This window comes from Oncorhynchus masou, chromosome 15 (genome assembly GCF_036934945.1).
Source record: "Oncorhynchus masou masou isolate Uvic2021 chromosome 15, UVic_Omas_1.1, whole genome shotgun sequence".
NCBI classification, from domain to species: Eukaryota; Metazoa; Chordata; class Actinopteri; order Salmoniformes; family Salmonidae; genus Oncorhynchus; species Oncorhynchus masou.
The window spans coordinates 24,738,096-24,756,592 of record NC_088226.1 but is presented as its reverse complement, the minus strand read 5'-3'; the positions used below and the strand labels follow the sequence as shown (position 1 = coordinate 24,756,592).

General features: G+C 41.5%; 1 protein-coding gene across 4 annotated transcripts; it reads left to right on the top strand.

Moving 5' to 3' along the window:
* Positions 1 to 440: 440 nt before the first annotated feature.
* LOC135556019 (ras-related protein R-Ras-like) lies at positions 441 to 17,971 on the top strand. Of its 4 annotated transcripts, none has more exons than XM_064988873.1 (7): positions 441 to 924; positions 1,215 to 1,333; positions 1,600 to 1,687; positions 12,822 to 12,924; positions 15,288 to 15,396; positions 15,675 to 15,793; positions 15,980 to 17,971. In XM_064988873.1, exons 2-7 carry the CDS (start codon positions 1,247 to 1,249, stop codon positions 16,065 to 16,067), a joined length of 594 nt encoding a protein of 197 aa, XP_064844945.1. In that variant the 5' UTR covers positions 441 to 924; positions 1,215 to 1,246; the 3' UTR covers positions 16,068 to 17,971. The 4 variants fall into 4 exon arrangements, with proteins under 4 accessions (XP_064844945.1, XP_064844944.1, XP_064844946.1 ...); XM_064988872.1 differs by having other exon boundaries at positions 1,211 to 1,333; XM_064988874.1 differs by having other exon boundaries at positions 450 to 547; positions 1,211 to 1,333.
* The last annotated feature ends 526 nt before the right edge of the window (positions 17,972 to 18,497 follow it).

Here is an 18,497-nt window from a genome sequence, read left to right as displayed (position 1 = left end):
ATAAGCTAAAGTACTAAACGTGAAAAATAAATAAATAAAGGGGTTATAAAACATTCCATGTGCCAAGGATCAATACACCCCACAATACATTGCAAAATAATCTTTATAGGTCTACTCCCCTGCTCTAGCTATATGTACACCCCGCTGTAAAATTCCCCACTAAGCAAATGACTGACTAGACCTACATACAACTGGTTTCAATGGCCAAATAAGGTAGTACACAATGTGTGAATACTATGGTTCACTCATTTAAAATCTGGTTAAACCATATTGTTTCAGTTAAATGAATAAACGTGCAGTGTTGATTAAATACACATTTTAGAATGTATCTCATTCTAATAGAGCCTTTGTTAATTAATGAAAATAGGGAGAAGCGTGAAAATTGATACAATGAGGAAACAGTGTCGTTAAGACACGCCTGGTTTTACATACGCATGAGATTTTGAGAAACCCTTCTTGGTTGAGGAAAAAAACTTGCCTTGGAGCGATGAAAAAATAAGTCAGTGAAGACGAGGAAAAAAATGAAGACGTCGCCAAGAATAACCCAGTAACTTAGATATCAAAAAAGTTCTATAATGCTCCTGCAGAGATATGTAGATTAATCAATCTAGATATAATGAAAGATAGACAAGCGTGTTAAAGTTTGACGGGGTAGTTGATAATCAAGCTCATATTTTTTTTCTTCTGGAGTCAAAGTTGGCATCGATAGCCTAATTTACTTGAGGCGGGTGCGGAAGGCTTTTCACCCGACAAAAATTATGAGAGATAGTCCGATAAACCATTAGATTTTTTAACAATAATACTTTATTTCTATTTTACCGGGTTATGTAGCGACCATTAACATTTTAGGAGCAGTGGTACGAAACTCTATTGGGGTTAGACTACTTTTGAGGATAGTTTACAACACTGGGCCAGACTACAACCGTAAGCTTTTCAATGTTATGAAATAGTATCAGAAAACTAACTATACGTTTTTACATTTGAGATATTGTAAACTTATCGTAGGTAATTCAAGTTAAATATATTGCCGTAACACCGAGGTAAAACCAAACTCTGCTTCCTTCTCGGACTTTTCTTTGAGCTACTTTGATAAAAGTAGTTTGCTCAATCGTTGAAGTGGACTTTCATTTCCCCCCCTGTGCATTACAAAATTTCATGTCATAAATAGATCCTATCAGCTACTCAGTTTTATCATTTCATTTTTCAAAAGATAGACAACCGTTGAAAGTATTTTACGAAAATAATCATGTCTGCTGAGGAGGAGAGATTCAAACTGGTCGTCGTGGGCGGGGGCGGTGTGGGGAAAAGCGCCTTGACCATACAATTCATTCAGGTGAGAGAGAATCCCCCAACTGTTTGGACATTGTCAACTGTGTGTTGTTTGTCTTGAATTTGTCATATCTTCTGACATGACGAGTATGTTGTAGTGGTAATTGAATATGTGCATATTAACCCATATAGGCCAAATAGTGTAAACTATTCTGGCTGTGTAGGCTATTTTGTTAAAAACAGTTCTTTCCTCATAACCACCAAATTGCAAATTTTACCAGAAAACAAATACACACAGTATTCACCCATGCTCTCCTATCTCTTTCGCAGTCATACTTCGTATCGGATTATGACCCCACCATCGAGGACTCCTACACCAAAATATGCACAGTGGATGGGAAAGAGACACGATTAGACAGTAAGTCATACTGTATGTAGGTTTACTGACGTTCTTTGCTCCAAGAATAGAGGGAAAGCGTAAACTACTTGAGTCGGTGAGTGAGCAAGGCCAAATCTGTCTGTACGATTCACCAACATCTGCTCTGTTATAACTTGCAGTTGGCAGATGTTGATGCTCTAAGCCAAGGTGTAGTCTTTTCACTATGCCATAGAAAAAGTGTTTGTGTTCATATTCAAGGGATATAACAATATGTAAGTGTACTATGGCCTCTGTCGAGTCAGTTAACCCTGGGCATTTACATCTTTTTTTCTAAATGAAGACATATACACATTTAACTATTTTCCATCCTAAAAATAAGGAATAATCAAGGCTTTGATTTCTGGTCGAACAGATGGAAAAGGGGTCTTAAACAACATCTACCAGAATTTTTTTTTAATGTATTATTGATATATCAAAACCCAATAATGTTGACGTAAAGACCCCTGCTAACTAATATCAACACTTGTATTTAGTTCACAATAAATTATCTGCCTTGTCTTGTAATTCCGTTACCAGAAACCCACATATCTTTAAGATATTTTCTAAGGAGGATAATGAAAGTTCACATAAGTAACAAGCAAAGGTAGACCTAATAATTAGTTATAGGGGTTTTACTGCTATCAAGTTGGTTTATGAATTATTAAGTGATTCAAACTAGTAATTCTGTTACCAAATCCGAACAATCAGTAACGGAATTACTGCAATTGAATTGGCTAAAATGGGAAGTAATAGAAGTCACAAACCTTTTACATTTGAATCATTTAGCAGACATTCTTTATCCTTTCCCATACTGATCCCCCGTGAGAATCAAACCCACAATCCTGGAGTTGCAAGCACCATGCTCTACCAACTGAGCCACACGGGACATTTGGGTCCACATTTGGGTCACCTGCTATACTGTCCTCCCTTCCACTGGCATACTGTTATCTTCAGCTCATGTTTTAGTTCTCAACTGTTTTATTTCTCTTTCTGTTGTCTGGTGGTCAAAGCAAGACTGTGTAAACAGTCTGGACAACCCCTTTCTATCTTTCTGGCACACTCTTCTTTCTCTCTACAGTTAATGTCACCTCTCACAACTCTTACATGCTGACCAAACTGGGCTTGCGTGTACGTCCGCCATCGCACACATGTTGATTTTGTTCACCCACACCAGAAGCGATCTGGACACGCAGGTTGAAATATCAAAACAAGCTCTGAACTAAATTATATTAATTTGGGGACAGGTTGAAAAGCATTAATCATTTATGGCAATTTAGCTAGCTAGTTTGCTGTTGCTAGCTAATTTGTCCTGGGTTGGGTTATTCTTTTACCTGAAATGCACAAAGTCCCCTACTCCGACAATTAGTCCACAGATAAAACAGTAAACCAAATTCATTTCTCGTCATCTCTCTTCCTTCCTCAGGCATCTTCTTATTTTGGACTTATTATCGTGTTTGGCAACCAACTTTACAGCATTACTACAACCTACTGGAGTGTGGACCTAAGTTCATCTTTCAATCACCCACATGGGTATATGCTCTTAAAAACCTATGAGAAGATGGCATGTGGGTATATGCTTCTAAAACCCAATGAGGAGATGGGAGTGGCCGGACTTGCAGCACGTTGAGTGTCACAAATGGAACCAATTTCTATTTTGGAGCCTGGCCACCCAGCCGCTCTCTGACACCCGCGAGCAGTGTGGGTGCAATGATTGGATAACATGTATGTGTACATTTATTTTGCAATTGTCACACACGCGATGTGTCCGGTCTGGTCAGCATGTTACTGACACCTACCATGACACCTAACCACCTACCCTCTTTCCATATACTGTAACAAGCATCCTCAACCACTGAACACCAACTGATATCGGACCTTTGTGGATGTTGAAAAGTAATTGAAATTTGGTCAGTCCACCCTGGCCAGACCAAATCTGAACGAATTATAGACGTCTATGTTTCACAAGTTTTGACAGTACAGTATAGAAAAGTTAGTACAGCAGAGCACACTAGAGTACTGTATACTGTACTGAACATATCTACTGTGCTGTACCATAATGTCCAAACTTGAGAAAAATAGACGTCAATGATTGGTTCAGATTTGGTCTGGTCCGGACCAACCAAATCTGGTCTTGTTGAGGGGGTAGAGCTCATTAGAATAATACCCAGTGTGTAGGATAATACCCAACAATGCAAAATAAGGATATTGAATATTTCCACTTTTTGTGTACTGTGATCGGTTCAGTCGAGTTCCGATCTATGTGGTAGCGAGGGGTGGTGTAAATGGAGAAAGAGTTGGCTTTGTAAGTTGCAAAAATATAAATTATATATTTAATGTTCCCTGAATTACACTCGGCCGGTTCAAAATCCACTGTGTTGCGGCAGGATAGCGCGCATGCATTTCCGTGATGGACCCCGGGTCTGTGGATGATGGAGGGGTTGCAAGCTCAAGAACCATCTAGATACCCTACTGTTATTCTCTTTGTTTCTTGCCATCCAGGTGAGTGCACATGATCAGTCACGAGAGTGAATATTCTTCCCCACAGATAATATCTGAGGTAGGTGAGTGCCCATTTTATAGCCAGCCCTTCTCGGTCAACTGTGGCATATTTATTTTCCCTCTCTGGAAGCTTTAAGCTGATGTAGTCTGATGTGGGTGTTTGACCTTTCCCACTCCCTTGGAGAGCACCGCTCCGATGCCGACATCATAGGCATCCGTCTGGACAATGAAGTCCAAAGTCTGGTGCTCTTAGTCCTTGTTTTGCCAACAGGGCTTCTTTTAGCTTTTGGAAAGCTAGCTCTGCTGCTTGAGTCATCTCACCTGTGCGGGTAGGTCTTTCTTGGTCAGGTTGGACAATGGAGTGGCAATAAAGACGTAGTTGGGTATAAAGCGCCGATAGTAACTTGTGAGCCCTAAGAAGGAGCGCACCTACTTTTTACGCACCGGCTTTCGCCACTCCCGGATAACCGCCACTTTCTTTGTCTGGGGGTGAAAGACACCACTCCCAATAGTGTACCCAAGATATTCTTCCTCACTTAACCCGAATTTGCATTTCTTAGGGTTAGCTGTCAAGCCTGCTCTCCTTAGGCTCCCCAGCACGGCCCGTACCTGTTGTAGGTGCATCTCCCTTTCTTCACTATGGATCACAATGTCGTCGATGTAAGTGGCCACGTGGGCTCGGTGGGTCTGAGTAGCTGTTCCATTAACCTCTGTGACATGGCGGCCTCACCATGAAATCCGACGAGTAATTTAGTGTAATGGAAAAGTCCGTCTGGCGTAGAGCGCCTTTTTCTCCCTGTCTTCTGTGGCCAGGGCACCTGCTAATAGCCTTTCGTGAGATCTAGTATAGTTGTGTAGCTCGCCTTTCTCAATCGTTCAGCTCATCTATCCTGGGCATTGTGTTTGAATTTGGAGATGTCGTTCAGGCTTCGGAAGTCGTTACAGATTACAGAATTTCTGGCTTCAGAACGAGAACTAACAGACTTGACCAGGCACTGTGAGACGCCTCTAACTCCCCAACCCAGCATCTCTCTCACCACCTCTGACTATTGTTTGTCCCGCAGCATGGATTCTGTAAGGCCTTAAGTTCCCTCTTGCCTGGCTCTGTGTATATAGATGCTGGAGGAGATTTGTATTCCCTGTGAGGGAAGAGAATACTTCCCGGTGTCAGACCACAAGGGCCCGTAGGTCTTGCTGGTGCGTCAGCGACTTCACTACCTGCACCTCTAGCGGGGGTTGATCTTGTTGGGCTGCGGGTAGGGAGCAGACATCACATCTTAACTTGTCTCATGGTACTCTAGGTTGATGTGGTATGGCTGTTCAGGTTTTCTCCTACCTGGCTGCCTAACTGTAGTTTACAGGGAATACTCTTGCCATTACTTCGTATGGACCCCTCAAGTGCGCTAAGAGCCGATGTTCCGCTGTCGGAATTAAAAGGAGTACCTTATCTCCTGCATTAACTTTGGGTCTGGGCAGTCCTGTTGCAGGCTCTTTGTTGCGCTTGCTGCACGCTCTCCATGTGTTCCTCCACTATTGGCTACACCGCGGCCATCCGTTCTTGTATTAGGATGACATGCTCAATCAGTTCTGTGGGGACACGGCTGGGCATCCCACGCCTCCTTGGCGAGGTCCAGAATCCCTCAGCACGGCCTCCCATATAACAGTTTAAACAGGGAGAAGCGCGTTGGCAACTGGGGTACCTCGATAAGAGCAAACAAGTGAGGTAATAATTATGTCCCAGTTCCTCCCGTTCCACAACCTTCTTTATTACCGACTTTACAGTTTTATTCAAGCGTTCGCATAAACCATCTGTCTGAGGATGTGATATGCTTGTGTGTATCTATTTAACCTGGTACAAGGCACAAAAGTCTTTCATTATGCGGAACATAAACACAATCCCTGGTCGGTCAAAATAGAGGAGGGTATGCTGACTAGGGAAAACATCACAACTCTTTGGCAATACCTTTTTAGTAGACATTATTTAATTTTTTATTTAATTTTTTAAATGTTAAAACATTTAACCTTTTTATTTGACTAGGCAAGTCAGTTAGGAACAAATTCTTAATTACAATGACGGCCTACCGGGGAACAGTGGGTTAACTGCCTTGTTTAGGGGCAGAACAACATATTTTTTTTATCTTGTCAGCTCGTGGATTTGATCCAGCAACCTTTCGGTTACTGGCCCAACGCTCTAACTCTAGACGACTTGCAGACCCAAAGTTATGCAAAGCATATTATGCAGGGGTATGGCTTTGGGGTAGCATGTGGCAAAATCAATTACCACTAGTATTAGAAGTCGACCGACTGATTTTTCAACGCCGATACCGATTATTGGAGGACCAAAAAAAGCTGATACCGATTAATCGGACGATTTACATTTTTTTTTCTTTGTAATGATGACAATTACAACTACTGAATGAACACTTATTTTAACTTAATATAAGCTAACGTTTCAGTTCCTTGCTCAGAACATGAGAATATGTGAAAGCTGGTGGTTCCTTTTAACATGGGTCTTCAATTATTCCCAGGTAAGAAGTTTTAGGTTGTAGTTATTATAGGAATTATAGGACTATTTCCCTCTATACCATTTGTATTTCATTAACCTTTGACTATTGGATGTTCTTATAGGCACTTTAGTATTGCCAGTGTAACAGTATAGCTTCCGTCCCTCTCCTCGCTCCTCCCTGGGCTCGAACCAGCAACACAACGACAACAGCCACCATCGAAGCAGCGTTACCCATGCAGAGCAAGGGGAATAACTACTTGAAGACTCAGAGCGAGTGACATTTGAAACACTATTAGCGTGCACTAACTAGCTAGCCATTTCACTTCGGTTACATCAGCTTCAACCTGGTGAGTTGATAGGCTTGAAGTCAAACAGCGCAATGCTTGACTCACAACGAAGAGCTGCTGGCAAAACGCACGAGAGTGCTGTTTGAATGAATGTTTACGCGCCTGCTTCTGCCTACCACTGCTCAGTCAGATACTTAGATGCTTGTATGCTCAGTCAGATTATATGCGACGCAGGACACGCTAGATAATATATATATCTAGTAAAAATATATTATAGTATATAGTAGTATATATCATCAACCATTTGTAGTTAACTAGTGATTATGATTGATTGTTTTTTTATGATACGTTTAATGCTAGCTAGCAACTTACCTTGGCTTACTGCATTCACGTTACAGGCATTCTCCTTGTGGAGTGCAAGGAGAGAGAGAGAGGCAGGTCGTTATTGCGTTGGACTAGTTAACTGTAAGGTTGCAAGATTGGAACCCCCGAGCTGACAAGGTGAAAATCTGTTGTTCTGCCCCGGAACGAGGCTGTTAACCACCTGTTCCTAGGCCGTCATTGAAAATAAGAATGTGTTCTTAACTGACTTGCCTAGTTAAATAAAGGTATATAAAAAAAACAATTGGCAAATTGGCACCCAAAAATACCGATTTCCGATTTATGAAAACTTGAAATTGGCCCTAATTAATCGGCCATTCCGATTAATCGGTCGACCTCTAATAATAACACGCAGAAATACGAGCTTTAGGTCATTAATATGGTCAAATCCGGAAACTATCATCTCGAAAACAAGATGTTTATTCTTTCAGTGAAATACGGAACGTTTCCGTATTTTATCTGTGGCATCCATTAGTCTAAATATTGCTGTTACATTGCACAACCTTCAATGTTATGTCATAATTACGTAAAATTCTGGAAAATTAGGCATCCCAAACTGTTGCATATACACTGACTCTGCGTGCCATGAACGCAAGAGAAGTCACACAATTTCACCTGGTTAATATTGCCTGCTAACCTGAATTTCTTTTAGTTAAATATGTAGGTTTAAAAATATATACTTCTGTGTATTGATTTTAAGAAAGGCATTGATGTTCATGGTTAGGTACACATTGGAGCAACGATACACACCGCATCGATTCTATGCAATGCAGGACACGCTAGATAAACTAGTAACATCATCAACCATGTGTAGTTAACTAGTGATTATGATTGATTTTTTTTAATGATACGTTTAATGTTAGCTAGCAACTTACCTGGGCTTCTACTGCATTTGCGTAACAGGCAGTCTCCTCGTGGAGTGCAATGAGAGGCAGGTGGTTAGAGAGTTGGACTAGTTAACGGTAAGGTTGCAAGATTGAATCCTCCGAGCTGACAAGGTGAAAATCTGTCGTTTAACTGCCCTGAACGAGGCAGTTAACCCGCCGTTAATTAAACATAAGAATATGTTCTTAACTGACTTGCCTAGTTAAATAAAGGTTTATTTAAAAAAAAATGTTATGAAAACTTGAAATCTGCCCTAATTAATCGGCCTTTCCGATTAATCGGTCGACCTCTAACTAGTATATAATTGTGCCCCCAGGATATTTTCAAAATAGGACCTAACCAGATCCATGGCTATCCGCTCAAAGGGCGTTTCAATGATGGGGAGTGGGATGAGTGTGTTTCTGTAATTGGCTTTGGGGGCATTCTTTTGGCACTTGTCACATGACTTGCAGTATTTCTCTACATCACTTGTAATGCAGGGCCAGTAGAATCTACTCATAATGTGCTCTTTAGTTTTGTCTACTGCCAAGTGGCCTCTCAACACGTGAATGTGCCAGGTACAGTACCTTAGCTCTAGCACTTCACCCCTTCTCTTAACCACCAGTACAGTAAGCCCTCTAGTAATAAGGGGGATTGCTGTCCTCCATGTGCTCCCATCCGTCACCTTCACTCTGCGCTGTGCTGAGACAAGGTCCGGGTCCTGCAGCTGTGCGGTGCCAAACTGTCTTGTCAACTCATCAGGTAAATGAAAGAAATTGTCTGTCTATTCTTACCAGGGCCCGTGCAGGACCATGGTCTCCTCTGCTCTCCGTTGAGAGACCTGAGCATGTATCCTCTGTATTTTCTTGAAACAGCTGCCTGAGCCTCTGATTTTGAATTTCCTTTTCTTCCTCCCCTCCCCAGTGGGGCACGGCGGGTGTGCACCTTTTGGGGATGTGTTTTCTATGAGTGTGCCAGTGACTGCTTCGCATTGCTTATGCTTGCCGGTGTGGGCTCGGGGTGGTTCTGTTTAATCCGCAACGAACTCTCAAACAGATTCCCATAGCAGTACCGATACCAGTAAGTGATTCACCACCCACAACTTCATAGTCTACTTGCCTCGGCGTAACTAACTTAACCTGCTTCACTGTGTCCCCATGGATACAGGAGACTGACATCTGTTCCTGACACATCTCCCTCCTGTAACCGAGCTAGGGTAATCTTACTAACCGAGTCGAGCATTGCTTCTGCATCCTCTCCTTGGACTTTTATCGCCAGGGCTCCCTCTTTGGTCCAACTCTGCGGGGATAGATTACATGGATGTGCGCCCCTTGATCCGGAGTAAGGCTCGGTGGGCATGGGTTCTTCATTAAATGGACACTGCCATGATGTATGCCCAAGCTCCCAGCACCGGAAACACCGTCTCTCGCCAACCCTTGGTCAGCCGTGTTAGTTTGTACGTTTGGGCTATTGTTGATTTGTTGATATCGAAGGTCCATTCGTAGAAACGCTTGGCCTGTGGATTCAGACAGTACCCGGGATAAGACTTTGGCTTTTAGTTTCTTAGTCCTCTGCTTCTGCAGGATCCAGGTTGAAATACGCAGCCTGCGCACACCCGGACAGAAATGGGGCCAGCATTCCTGCCCACCGCTCCGGGACCCATAGTCCTCTTACTGCTGACCTCCTTGAATGAAAGCAGATAGGCCTCAATGTCATCATCCTACTCTTGTAGCCTAGGTATATGAGTCCCCACTCTGGGCTTACTCTCCTTCCCTGCCTGAGCCAGCATGGCCACTTAAATTCTCGATGTCTGTGCTTTCCTTTTGCGCAATGGTGCACATAGCCATCCATTTTAACAATTTGTCACCACTTCTGGTGCCCGCATTCTCCACCACTGTGATCGGTCCAGTGGGGTTCCGATGTATGCGGCAGCAAGGGGTGGTGTAAACAGAAGAAGAGTTGGCTTTTTAAATGGAAAAATCTTAAATTATATTTAATGTTCATCGAATGGCGCTCAGCCGCTTCAAGAAAGGGGAAACAATATCCAAGCCTGGTTCAGAGCACTACACTTACAAACCAAAGATCCTTTTGAAAATCGCCAAATTAGCTTTGGCTCACAGCTACAGGAATCACTCACGCAAGCAGTAGTGTAAAGTAATTAAGTAAAAATACTTGAAATTACTACTCCATTTTTGGTGGTATCTATACTTCACTATTTATATTTGACTACTTTTAAATAATGTACCTTTTACTCTACGTTTTTTCCTGACACCCAAAATTACTCGTTACATTTTAAATGCTTAGCAGGACAGGAAAAATGTTCAAATTCATGCACTTATCATGAACACCCCTGGTCATCCCTACTGCCTCTGATCTGGCGGATTCAGTAAACATGAATGCCTCGTTTGTAAATGATGTCGGTGTTGGAGAGAGCCAGGGGCACTCTATATGTTTATTTATTTTTTACATGAAAATTGTGCTGTTTGCTTAATATAAGGAATTTTAAATGATTTTTTACTTTTTATACTTGCTTATATTTGCATTTACTTTTGATACTTAAGTATATTTACAACCCAAATACCTTTACTTTACTTGAATAACTTTACTCAAGTAGTATTTTACTGGGTGACTCACTTTTACTTGAGGCATTTTCTATTAAGGTATCTTTACTTTTACTCAAGTATGTCAATTGGGTATTTTTTCCACCACTGCACGCAAGCTCTTCCTCTTTTGATCTGTTCTTTGTCGCTCTGTCCTCTTCTGTTGTTTTTATCCTCACTTTGTTCTATATTTGTTCCCCACACCACTGAATGGTTCAGGATACATCATTATGAAGGGAATGATATTTGTATCCATAATTATGTATTTCTGTATAGTACAGATCAGGGCTCCCAAGTGGTGCAGCGGTCTAAAGCACTGCATCTCAGTGCTAAAGTCGTCACTACAGACGCCCTGGTTCGATTCCAGGCTGTATCACAACCAGACATGATTGGGGGAGTCCTATAGGGTGGCGCACAATTGGCCCAGCGTCATCCGAGTTTGGCCGGTGTAGGCAGTCATTGTAAATAAGAACTTGTTCTTAACCGACTTGCCTAGTTAAGTAAAGGTTCATTTTAAAACATGTACATCCAATTCTACTGTAGTTCAATAACCTAAATATTTATTTTAAACTCAAGGTGTCATGTCATAACTTGACACCCTACTCTTTCAGCAGACATCTTTGAATCTTAATTGGGAGCAGATATTTAAGTTTTTTGAAAACGTGGTCGCATAATAAAACCGATTTACCAATTGTTTTAGAATATTTGCACCCGCACAGTTCTTTCAGTGAATGTGTTTTTATTAAATGTTCTGTGTAAATTGTGCATGGAGTTGTATTGTTTGAACTTTGAAATCAATGGCTGTTTGGCATACATTTTAAAGTGAAAATCTGAGTCAGTGTAATTTCTACTGGAACAAATATGTCACATTTACAGTGCATTCGGAAAGTATTCAAACCCCCTGACTTTTTCCACATGTTTAAAAAAACAAAAACGAAATACCTTAAATATTCAAACCCTTTGATATTAGACTCGAAATTGAGCTCTGGTGCATCCTGTTTCCATTGATCATCCTTGATGTTTCTTCAACTTGATTGGAGTCCACCTGTGGTAAATTCAATTGATTTGGTAAGAGGCACACCTGTCTATATAAGGTCCCACAGTTGACAGTGCATGTCAGAGTAAAAACCAAGCCATGAGGTCGAAGGAATTGTACGTAGAGCTCCGAGACGACAGGCTTGTGTCGAGGCACATATCTGGGGAAGAGTACCAAACAATCGCTGCAGCATTTGAATGTCCCCAAGAACGCAGTGGCCTCCATCATTCTTAAATGGGAGAAGTTTGGAACTACCAAAACTCTCCCTAGAGCTGGCCATCCGGCCAAACTGAGCAATCGGGGGAGAAGGGCCTTGGTCGGGGAGGTGACCAAGAACCCAATGGTCACTGACAGATGTCCAGAGTTCCTCTCTGGAGATGGGAGAACCTTCCAGAAGGACAACAATGCAGCACGCCACCAATCAGGTCTTTATGATAGAGTGGCCAGGCGGAAGCCACTCCTCAGTTAAAGGCACATTACAGCCTTTTTTTGAGTTTGTCAAAAGTTTGCCAAAAGGCACCTAAAGGACTCTGACCATGAGAAACAAGATTCTCTGGTCTGATGAAATCGAGATTGAACTCCTTGGCCTGAATGCCAAGCGTCACATCTGGAGGAAACCTGGCACTACGGTGAAGCATGGTGGTGGCAGCATCATGCTGTGGGGATGTTTTTCAGCAGCAGGGACTGTGAGACCTTGTCAGGATCAAGGGAGATGAATGGAGCAAAGTACTGAGATCCTAGATCAAAACCTGCTTTTGACCTCAGAATGGGGCAAAGGTTCACCATCCAACAGGACAACAACAAACTTGTTTTTGCTTTGTCATTATGGTGTATTGTGTGTAGATTGAGGAACACAAAATGTTGAAAAGGTCTGAATACTTTCCTAATGCACTGTTTTGTCACTATCCATATTAATCCCTGTGTATGTACATCTGAATCTCTTTGTGTGTGTGTCTGTCAGTCTTGGACACAGCAGGTCAGGAGGAGTTTGGGGCAATGAGGGAGCAGTACATGCGCTCAGGGGAAGGCTTCTTGCTGGTGTTCGCTCTGAATGACACTGGCAGGTAAGAATTTTGTGTGTGTCTGTTTGGGTGGATGCATGTACACAGTTTATCTCAAGTCACAGGCAAACTGTAGATTCAAACCAGTGTTCCCAACTACACAACATACTCTGAAGTCCTCAGAGCTCAAGCATTTGTCAGGGCTACAGTACTCAAGGTTTCAGGAAGGCAACGTCACTGTTTGTGATTAGGGATGCACATTTTGGTAAATTTAGCTGCCGACTAACTGACCCTCATTAACCGGTCAACGAACGGTTACATTTTTTCCAAACAGTAAAATGACGTGACCAACAAACTATCAGTATCTATGTATGTATGTAATGACGAGATGCGTATGTTTCTGTTTTAACAAGGGGAGTCGTCCCAAGCCAGGAAGGCAGGCGACAAGCTTAGGCCCAAAATAAGCCCATAGGAATGCATTGGACAGTATTTTGGACAGATTTTGGCGCTTCCCCTCTTCTGATAGCATACATGCATACCATACCCGGGCATTTTTCATTAAGAACTCATGGCGAATGGGAGGCTTTACAAGTTGAGATTGAGAAATAAAGAATATCTCCTTTCTAATCGTGGCCACAAGTTTTTAACACGCGGTTGCATTTAGAAATGTTATTTGTTGTGCATTGACTGGGCTCACAAAAGCAGGTTTCACACCAGTAGGCTTACAGGCTTTTTGAGGAGTTACTCTCGCGCTGTCTGGTAGGCTATTCCTCTCCTCAAAGTAGGCTCTCTGCTGTGCACTTGTAATGCGTGAAGACTAATGAAAATACACATGCACAATTTCAATGTAGAAAAATGACGCAAAGTAACCTAAACACCTAGGTTCCCAAACTGCCGGCCTGAATTTGGCCTGTGGGTGTTTTTATTTGCCCACCCCCAACTTTTCTGAGCAAAAAATACATCAAAAAAATAAAAAAAATAAATTTGCTGGACATGACTGTAAAAACACAAGGAAATCAGCTCCAAATGATTTTTAATTTTGGAAATCTGTTCTCTTGCATTATAGAGAGACATATGTTATCGTATTCAAATAATAATAATGACTAATAATTGATTGGATTTATATAGAACTTTTCTACCAACTGAGGTACTCAAAAATGCTTTTTATAGTAGGGGGGAACTCACCTCATCCACCTCAGTGATGCAAGGTGACCATTTTCTGTACAAGAACTCTCACTACACATCAGGTGATGAGTGATATATGCCAATTAGGAATGAAAGGGATGATTAGTTGGCCATGATGGAGTGTTGCCAGGTAGAACATTTTGCCATGACACCAGGGTGAACACCCATACTCTTACAATAAGCGCCAAAGGATTTTGAATTACCACAGAGACAGGATACGCGTTTAACTTCCCATCCAAAAGACGGCACCCTACGCAGGGCAATGTTCCCAAATGTAATCAAGGTTTGAAATTATTATTTTAGTCAAACATATCTGTTTTGGCTTCTTGTGATCAATTTGCAGTCTAACTTTTTAAATGTTTTATGTTCTATCCCCCCGACCATCCACTCAAGATGAAATTGGTGATCCCTGATAAGCATGACTTGTCAAATGAATTTTCGGCAGCTAACCGATATAACGGTTAATCGTTAACGTCCCTATTTGCGGTACACTCATGATCATTCATTCCTTCAAGTGTCGAGGCGTTCAAGCCATGGTCAGTAGTACACTAGTGTTTTCTGTGTGCTACCCTAATCACAGAGTGATGCTACAGTAACTAGGGGAAATGAGACTTGTTATAGGCATTCACCTCATAAGAGTTGCATTCGTGACACGGTGTCAAATACAGGCAGCATAATGAGCTGCTGTAGTAGTTTTCTATGAGTTGAAAGGTGGATTGGTGCAATTGCTCCTAAACAGAATTCACATTCTAAGAACATATGTAAACCATAGAGCATAGCCTAATATAACAATTATGCATGTTTATTTATGAACTGTAGCCTCCCAAGTCTTGACTCCTGACAGATTATACAGGATGCCTGGCTTGCTTTGGTAGGGCTCGATGGGTGTCCTTTGTGTCCTGGTAAGACCCAGTCTACCCCTCTCACTTCTATTGTTTGTTGTCATGTTTGAATGAATGTTTGTCACTGTGCTGTTGTCTTTTTACATTTTAAAATAAGAGTATACAATAAAACAACTCAGTAGTTGTGCCAATTTATGCCAATGAATATGCCCATTTGCTTTAAGGGGCATATACACTCGCAAAGTGTCTCTCCTGACAGTCCTCCACAAGGCTGCTTTTTTATTATTTTTTTTAACAGTAAATTGAACTAATGGATTGCACCTTTTTAAGGACATAAAGCACTTATGATCAGTTCCTAATGTGTTCTCTTTTCGGCCACTTTCCTTCCCTTTTTTTTAGTTACAATGAGATCCACAAGTTCCACACCCAGATACTGAGAGTGAAGGACCGGGATGACTTCCCCATGGTGCTGGTGGGGAACAAGGCTGACCTGGACCAGTCGAGAGCGGTACTGGCTTTCACTCTCACTCTCAGTCATGTTAAAGGAGATCTTCTGCTTGCTATAATAATGCCAATTTAGATCCTACTGGTTCAAATTCTCCGGCCTCAAATACCTTTGAGTTGCCAACAGGTGGCGAGTGGCTACAAGTGTTTCTTTGGCTAGATCAAATACCACCACCTTACTCTTAACTCAGTTTACCTGGAATAAGGAAATGAAACTGCTGCTGGCCTGGCAGGTGCTTTTTAACCTGAGTACATGTACCTCTCTCTCTGTACTGTCTGTAGATCTCCAGAGAGGAAGCCCAGGGCTTTGCCAGAGAGAACAGGATCCATTACATGGAGGCCTCGGCTAAGAACCGCTACAACGTAGACGAAGCCTTCCTGGAGGTGGTGCGAGCTATAAGGTAACGTTAACAGCTTGAAAGCTGTAAGCTACTTTATTATAGGTCATCATGTTTATAGCTAGATGATTAGAAGAGTTGGTGACCAGAGGCAGAGTTGAGGGACAGACATTTTAGTGTCCATTATAGCCTACTCCTGTGTCAAAGTATCCAATGCTCTCTCTCTTTCTCTCTCTTTTAAAAACACAGAAAGTTTCAGGAGACTGAGAGTCCCCCTCTACCTGCAAACCACACAGGAAAACGGAAGAGCGGTGGCTGCCCCTGCACCCTCCTTTAACTGCCCCCTCCCATGGCATAGCACTGTTGTCACAGAGACCAAAACCCCCTCACCTCACCACTGATACAAGTCTTGTCTGACTTACCTGGAGGGAAATGGGAGGATTTGGCAAGGGAGGGGAGAGATATACACTTGGAAATGCAAAAACTGTATGGTGAGGTTTGGGGAATTGGGCAGGGATGTTTACGGCAATGGTGGGCAAAGTGGTGGAGTGATATGTTTTCATTCACACTTATAAATTAGCATCTTAACTTTTTTTATATACTTTTTTTGTATTTGTGGTATTATTTCATTATTGTGCAAGGATGTAAAGGGAGAGGCCTTGGGCTAGATGAGAAGAGAGCGAGAGATGAGTCTACAGACTGAAGAAAGAAAGAGTAGGGATGGTAAAGAGTGAGATCTCACAGATACTGTGTTTTGGGTAGCTTCCTACATTGGGTCAACCTGATGGAAGTCACTGATTTGACATTGCTGGAAGGAATGGATAATTTAGGAACTAGATGGAGCTATCATTCATACCTACAACAGAAAATGAAAGGAGCCCAGTTAAACTGAATCGACAAATTAGATTTTTGAAAGACTGCATGGAAAAGAGAGAGCTGAAGCAAAATGAGAGTGAAACGATGTGTTTGAAAGACTGGTACTTTTCACAGTGTGGTATACATCACCACAGAATATATCATATTTTTTTGCACAACTTCAACATAGGCAAAAGTAGTTTGACACTAAAGTGCTATTGTTTATTTTAAAATGACTGGGTGGATGTTTAGGCATGTCCAGGTACTTTTGTCTATGCATACAGGTGTAGGCCTTTTTTTTAAGTCATTTTTATTGTTATGCTCTTTGCAAATGTTTAAATGTCACACCGCTACCAACCATGTACATCAATGAGTTCGTTTTTGAATGGTATTAAATGAATGAGTCAAAGCTAATGAAAATCTGTTGAAAAGCTTCAGACAAGGCATCAACTGTTGATGAAAAACAGAAAGTGACAGAACATGGGTAAGTTGACATATAAATACATCCCAAGATTTACGCCCATTGGTTGAGAGAGATGATGGTGATAATTGCAAGAGTGAGCCCATAGGCTGAACAGCAAGCACGAGGAATGGGCATTACTGTGCGGTGCTGATAGGCTATACGGTAAATGGGCGAATTACATTCCGGACGTGGCAAATAGGAAAGAAGACGCTATGCTGATAATACGTTCGTATTCATTCCCACTATGTCCATACAATAGGAAGCTAAGTAAGTTATGTTTTGCTTACATTAAGTTACCCGAGCAGTCAGACCAGCCTTCCTGATTTAGCTTCTGTAAACTACATGTGTCTGTCATGAAATAACTTGTTTTTTTATGGAGGATATGTAGCACTGGTCTTGCAAACCTTCATATAGATGTAATTAACATATGACAATCCCTTAGGCGATATTTCACACAAAGCAGGATAGCCATCTAACGTTCTGAAATATTCTGAATCTGCTCCACAAATTTGTGAGTTGAATCGGACTCAACTCTGACCCTAAAAATATTTGAGCTGTTTGATTAATAATTTGAGTTATTGATGATTGGTTCTCAACACTGGCTATCTTATTTTTGTGAACGAGAACCGTGTTGATGTTGGATCCACATTTGTCCCACATTGTTCTTTACCTAATTATAAAATAATGCATTGACTCAGTGCTATTAACGCAGTGTAATATACCACAAAAACGTATTGTACTTAAATCTGTTATGTAGTTATTTTTAACAGCAGAAAGCCGTTTGTATTCTTATACCAATGAATCTCAAACTATATCAAACTTGCACCCTGTAATCTATCAGTATCTGCCATGTGTAATTTGTACTGAAATAAACCAAATACCTTTTGTACACGTCACAATTTAAAAAAACATTATTACTCTAATCAAGTCTGGACACAACTTCTTTTTCTACTTTACTATTTCTCATCAACGGTATTGGTGAACGCTTGGTGATAGGAAAGTAGCGAGAGGAAAGCAATGAGAAAAAGGAGCATGTAAATGTACAGATCAATAAAAAGGACTGTTTGAATTGGGATGTTCATGCTCAAAAATATGATGTATGGTAGCCTGTGGGGTTCATGGGTTCGAATCCAGCCCACTGCCCTTTGATTCACCCTCTCCATCTTCCCTGTCTTTCCAACATTGTTCTATGCTTAAATAAAAGCTAAACAAATATATCAAATAGAATACCTTTTAACCCTTTTGTAGTGTTTGGGTCTGTGGGATGAATTTTTCAATGTTTACTAAAATATTTAATTGTATCATTTTCATTTTTTCAACCTGAGACTCATTGACCTTGGCTCATTTTCTATGAAGAGCATGCAAAATAAGACATTTTCATTGAGTGCACCCCCCTGCACATTTATATTACATATGTGGTGTTGGGGCCCACTGGACCCGAGGGCAATA

What these genes read in the sequence shown, in the direction of transcription:
- LOC135556019 (XM_064988871.1), top strand. Translation starts at nt 8,794, where the DNA reads ATGTGCCAGGTACAGTACCTTAGCTCTAGCACTTCACCCCTTCTCTTA. An exon ending in CTGTCTTGTCAACTCATCAG is followed by an intron (nt 8,987 to 12,821) that starts GTAAATGAAAGA and finishes TGTGTCTGTCAG; the next exon opens with TCTTGGACACAGCAGGTCAG. An exon ending in GAGGTGGTGCGAGCTATAAG is followed by an intron (nt 15,794 to 15,979) that starts GTAACGTTAACA and finishes TTAAAAACACAG; the next exon opens with AAAGTTTCAGGAGACTGAGA.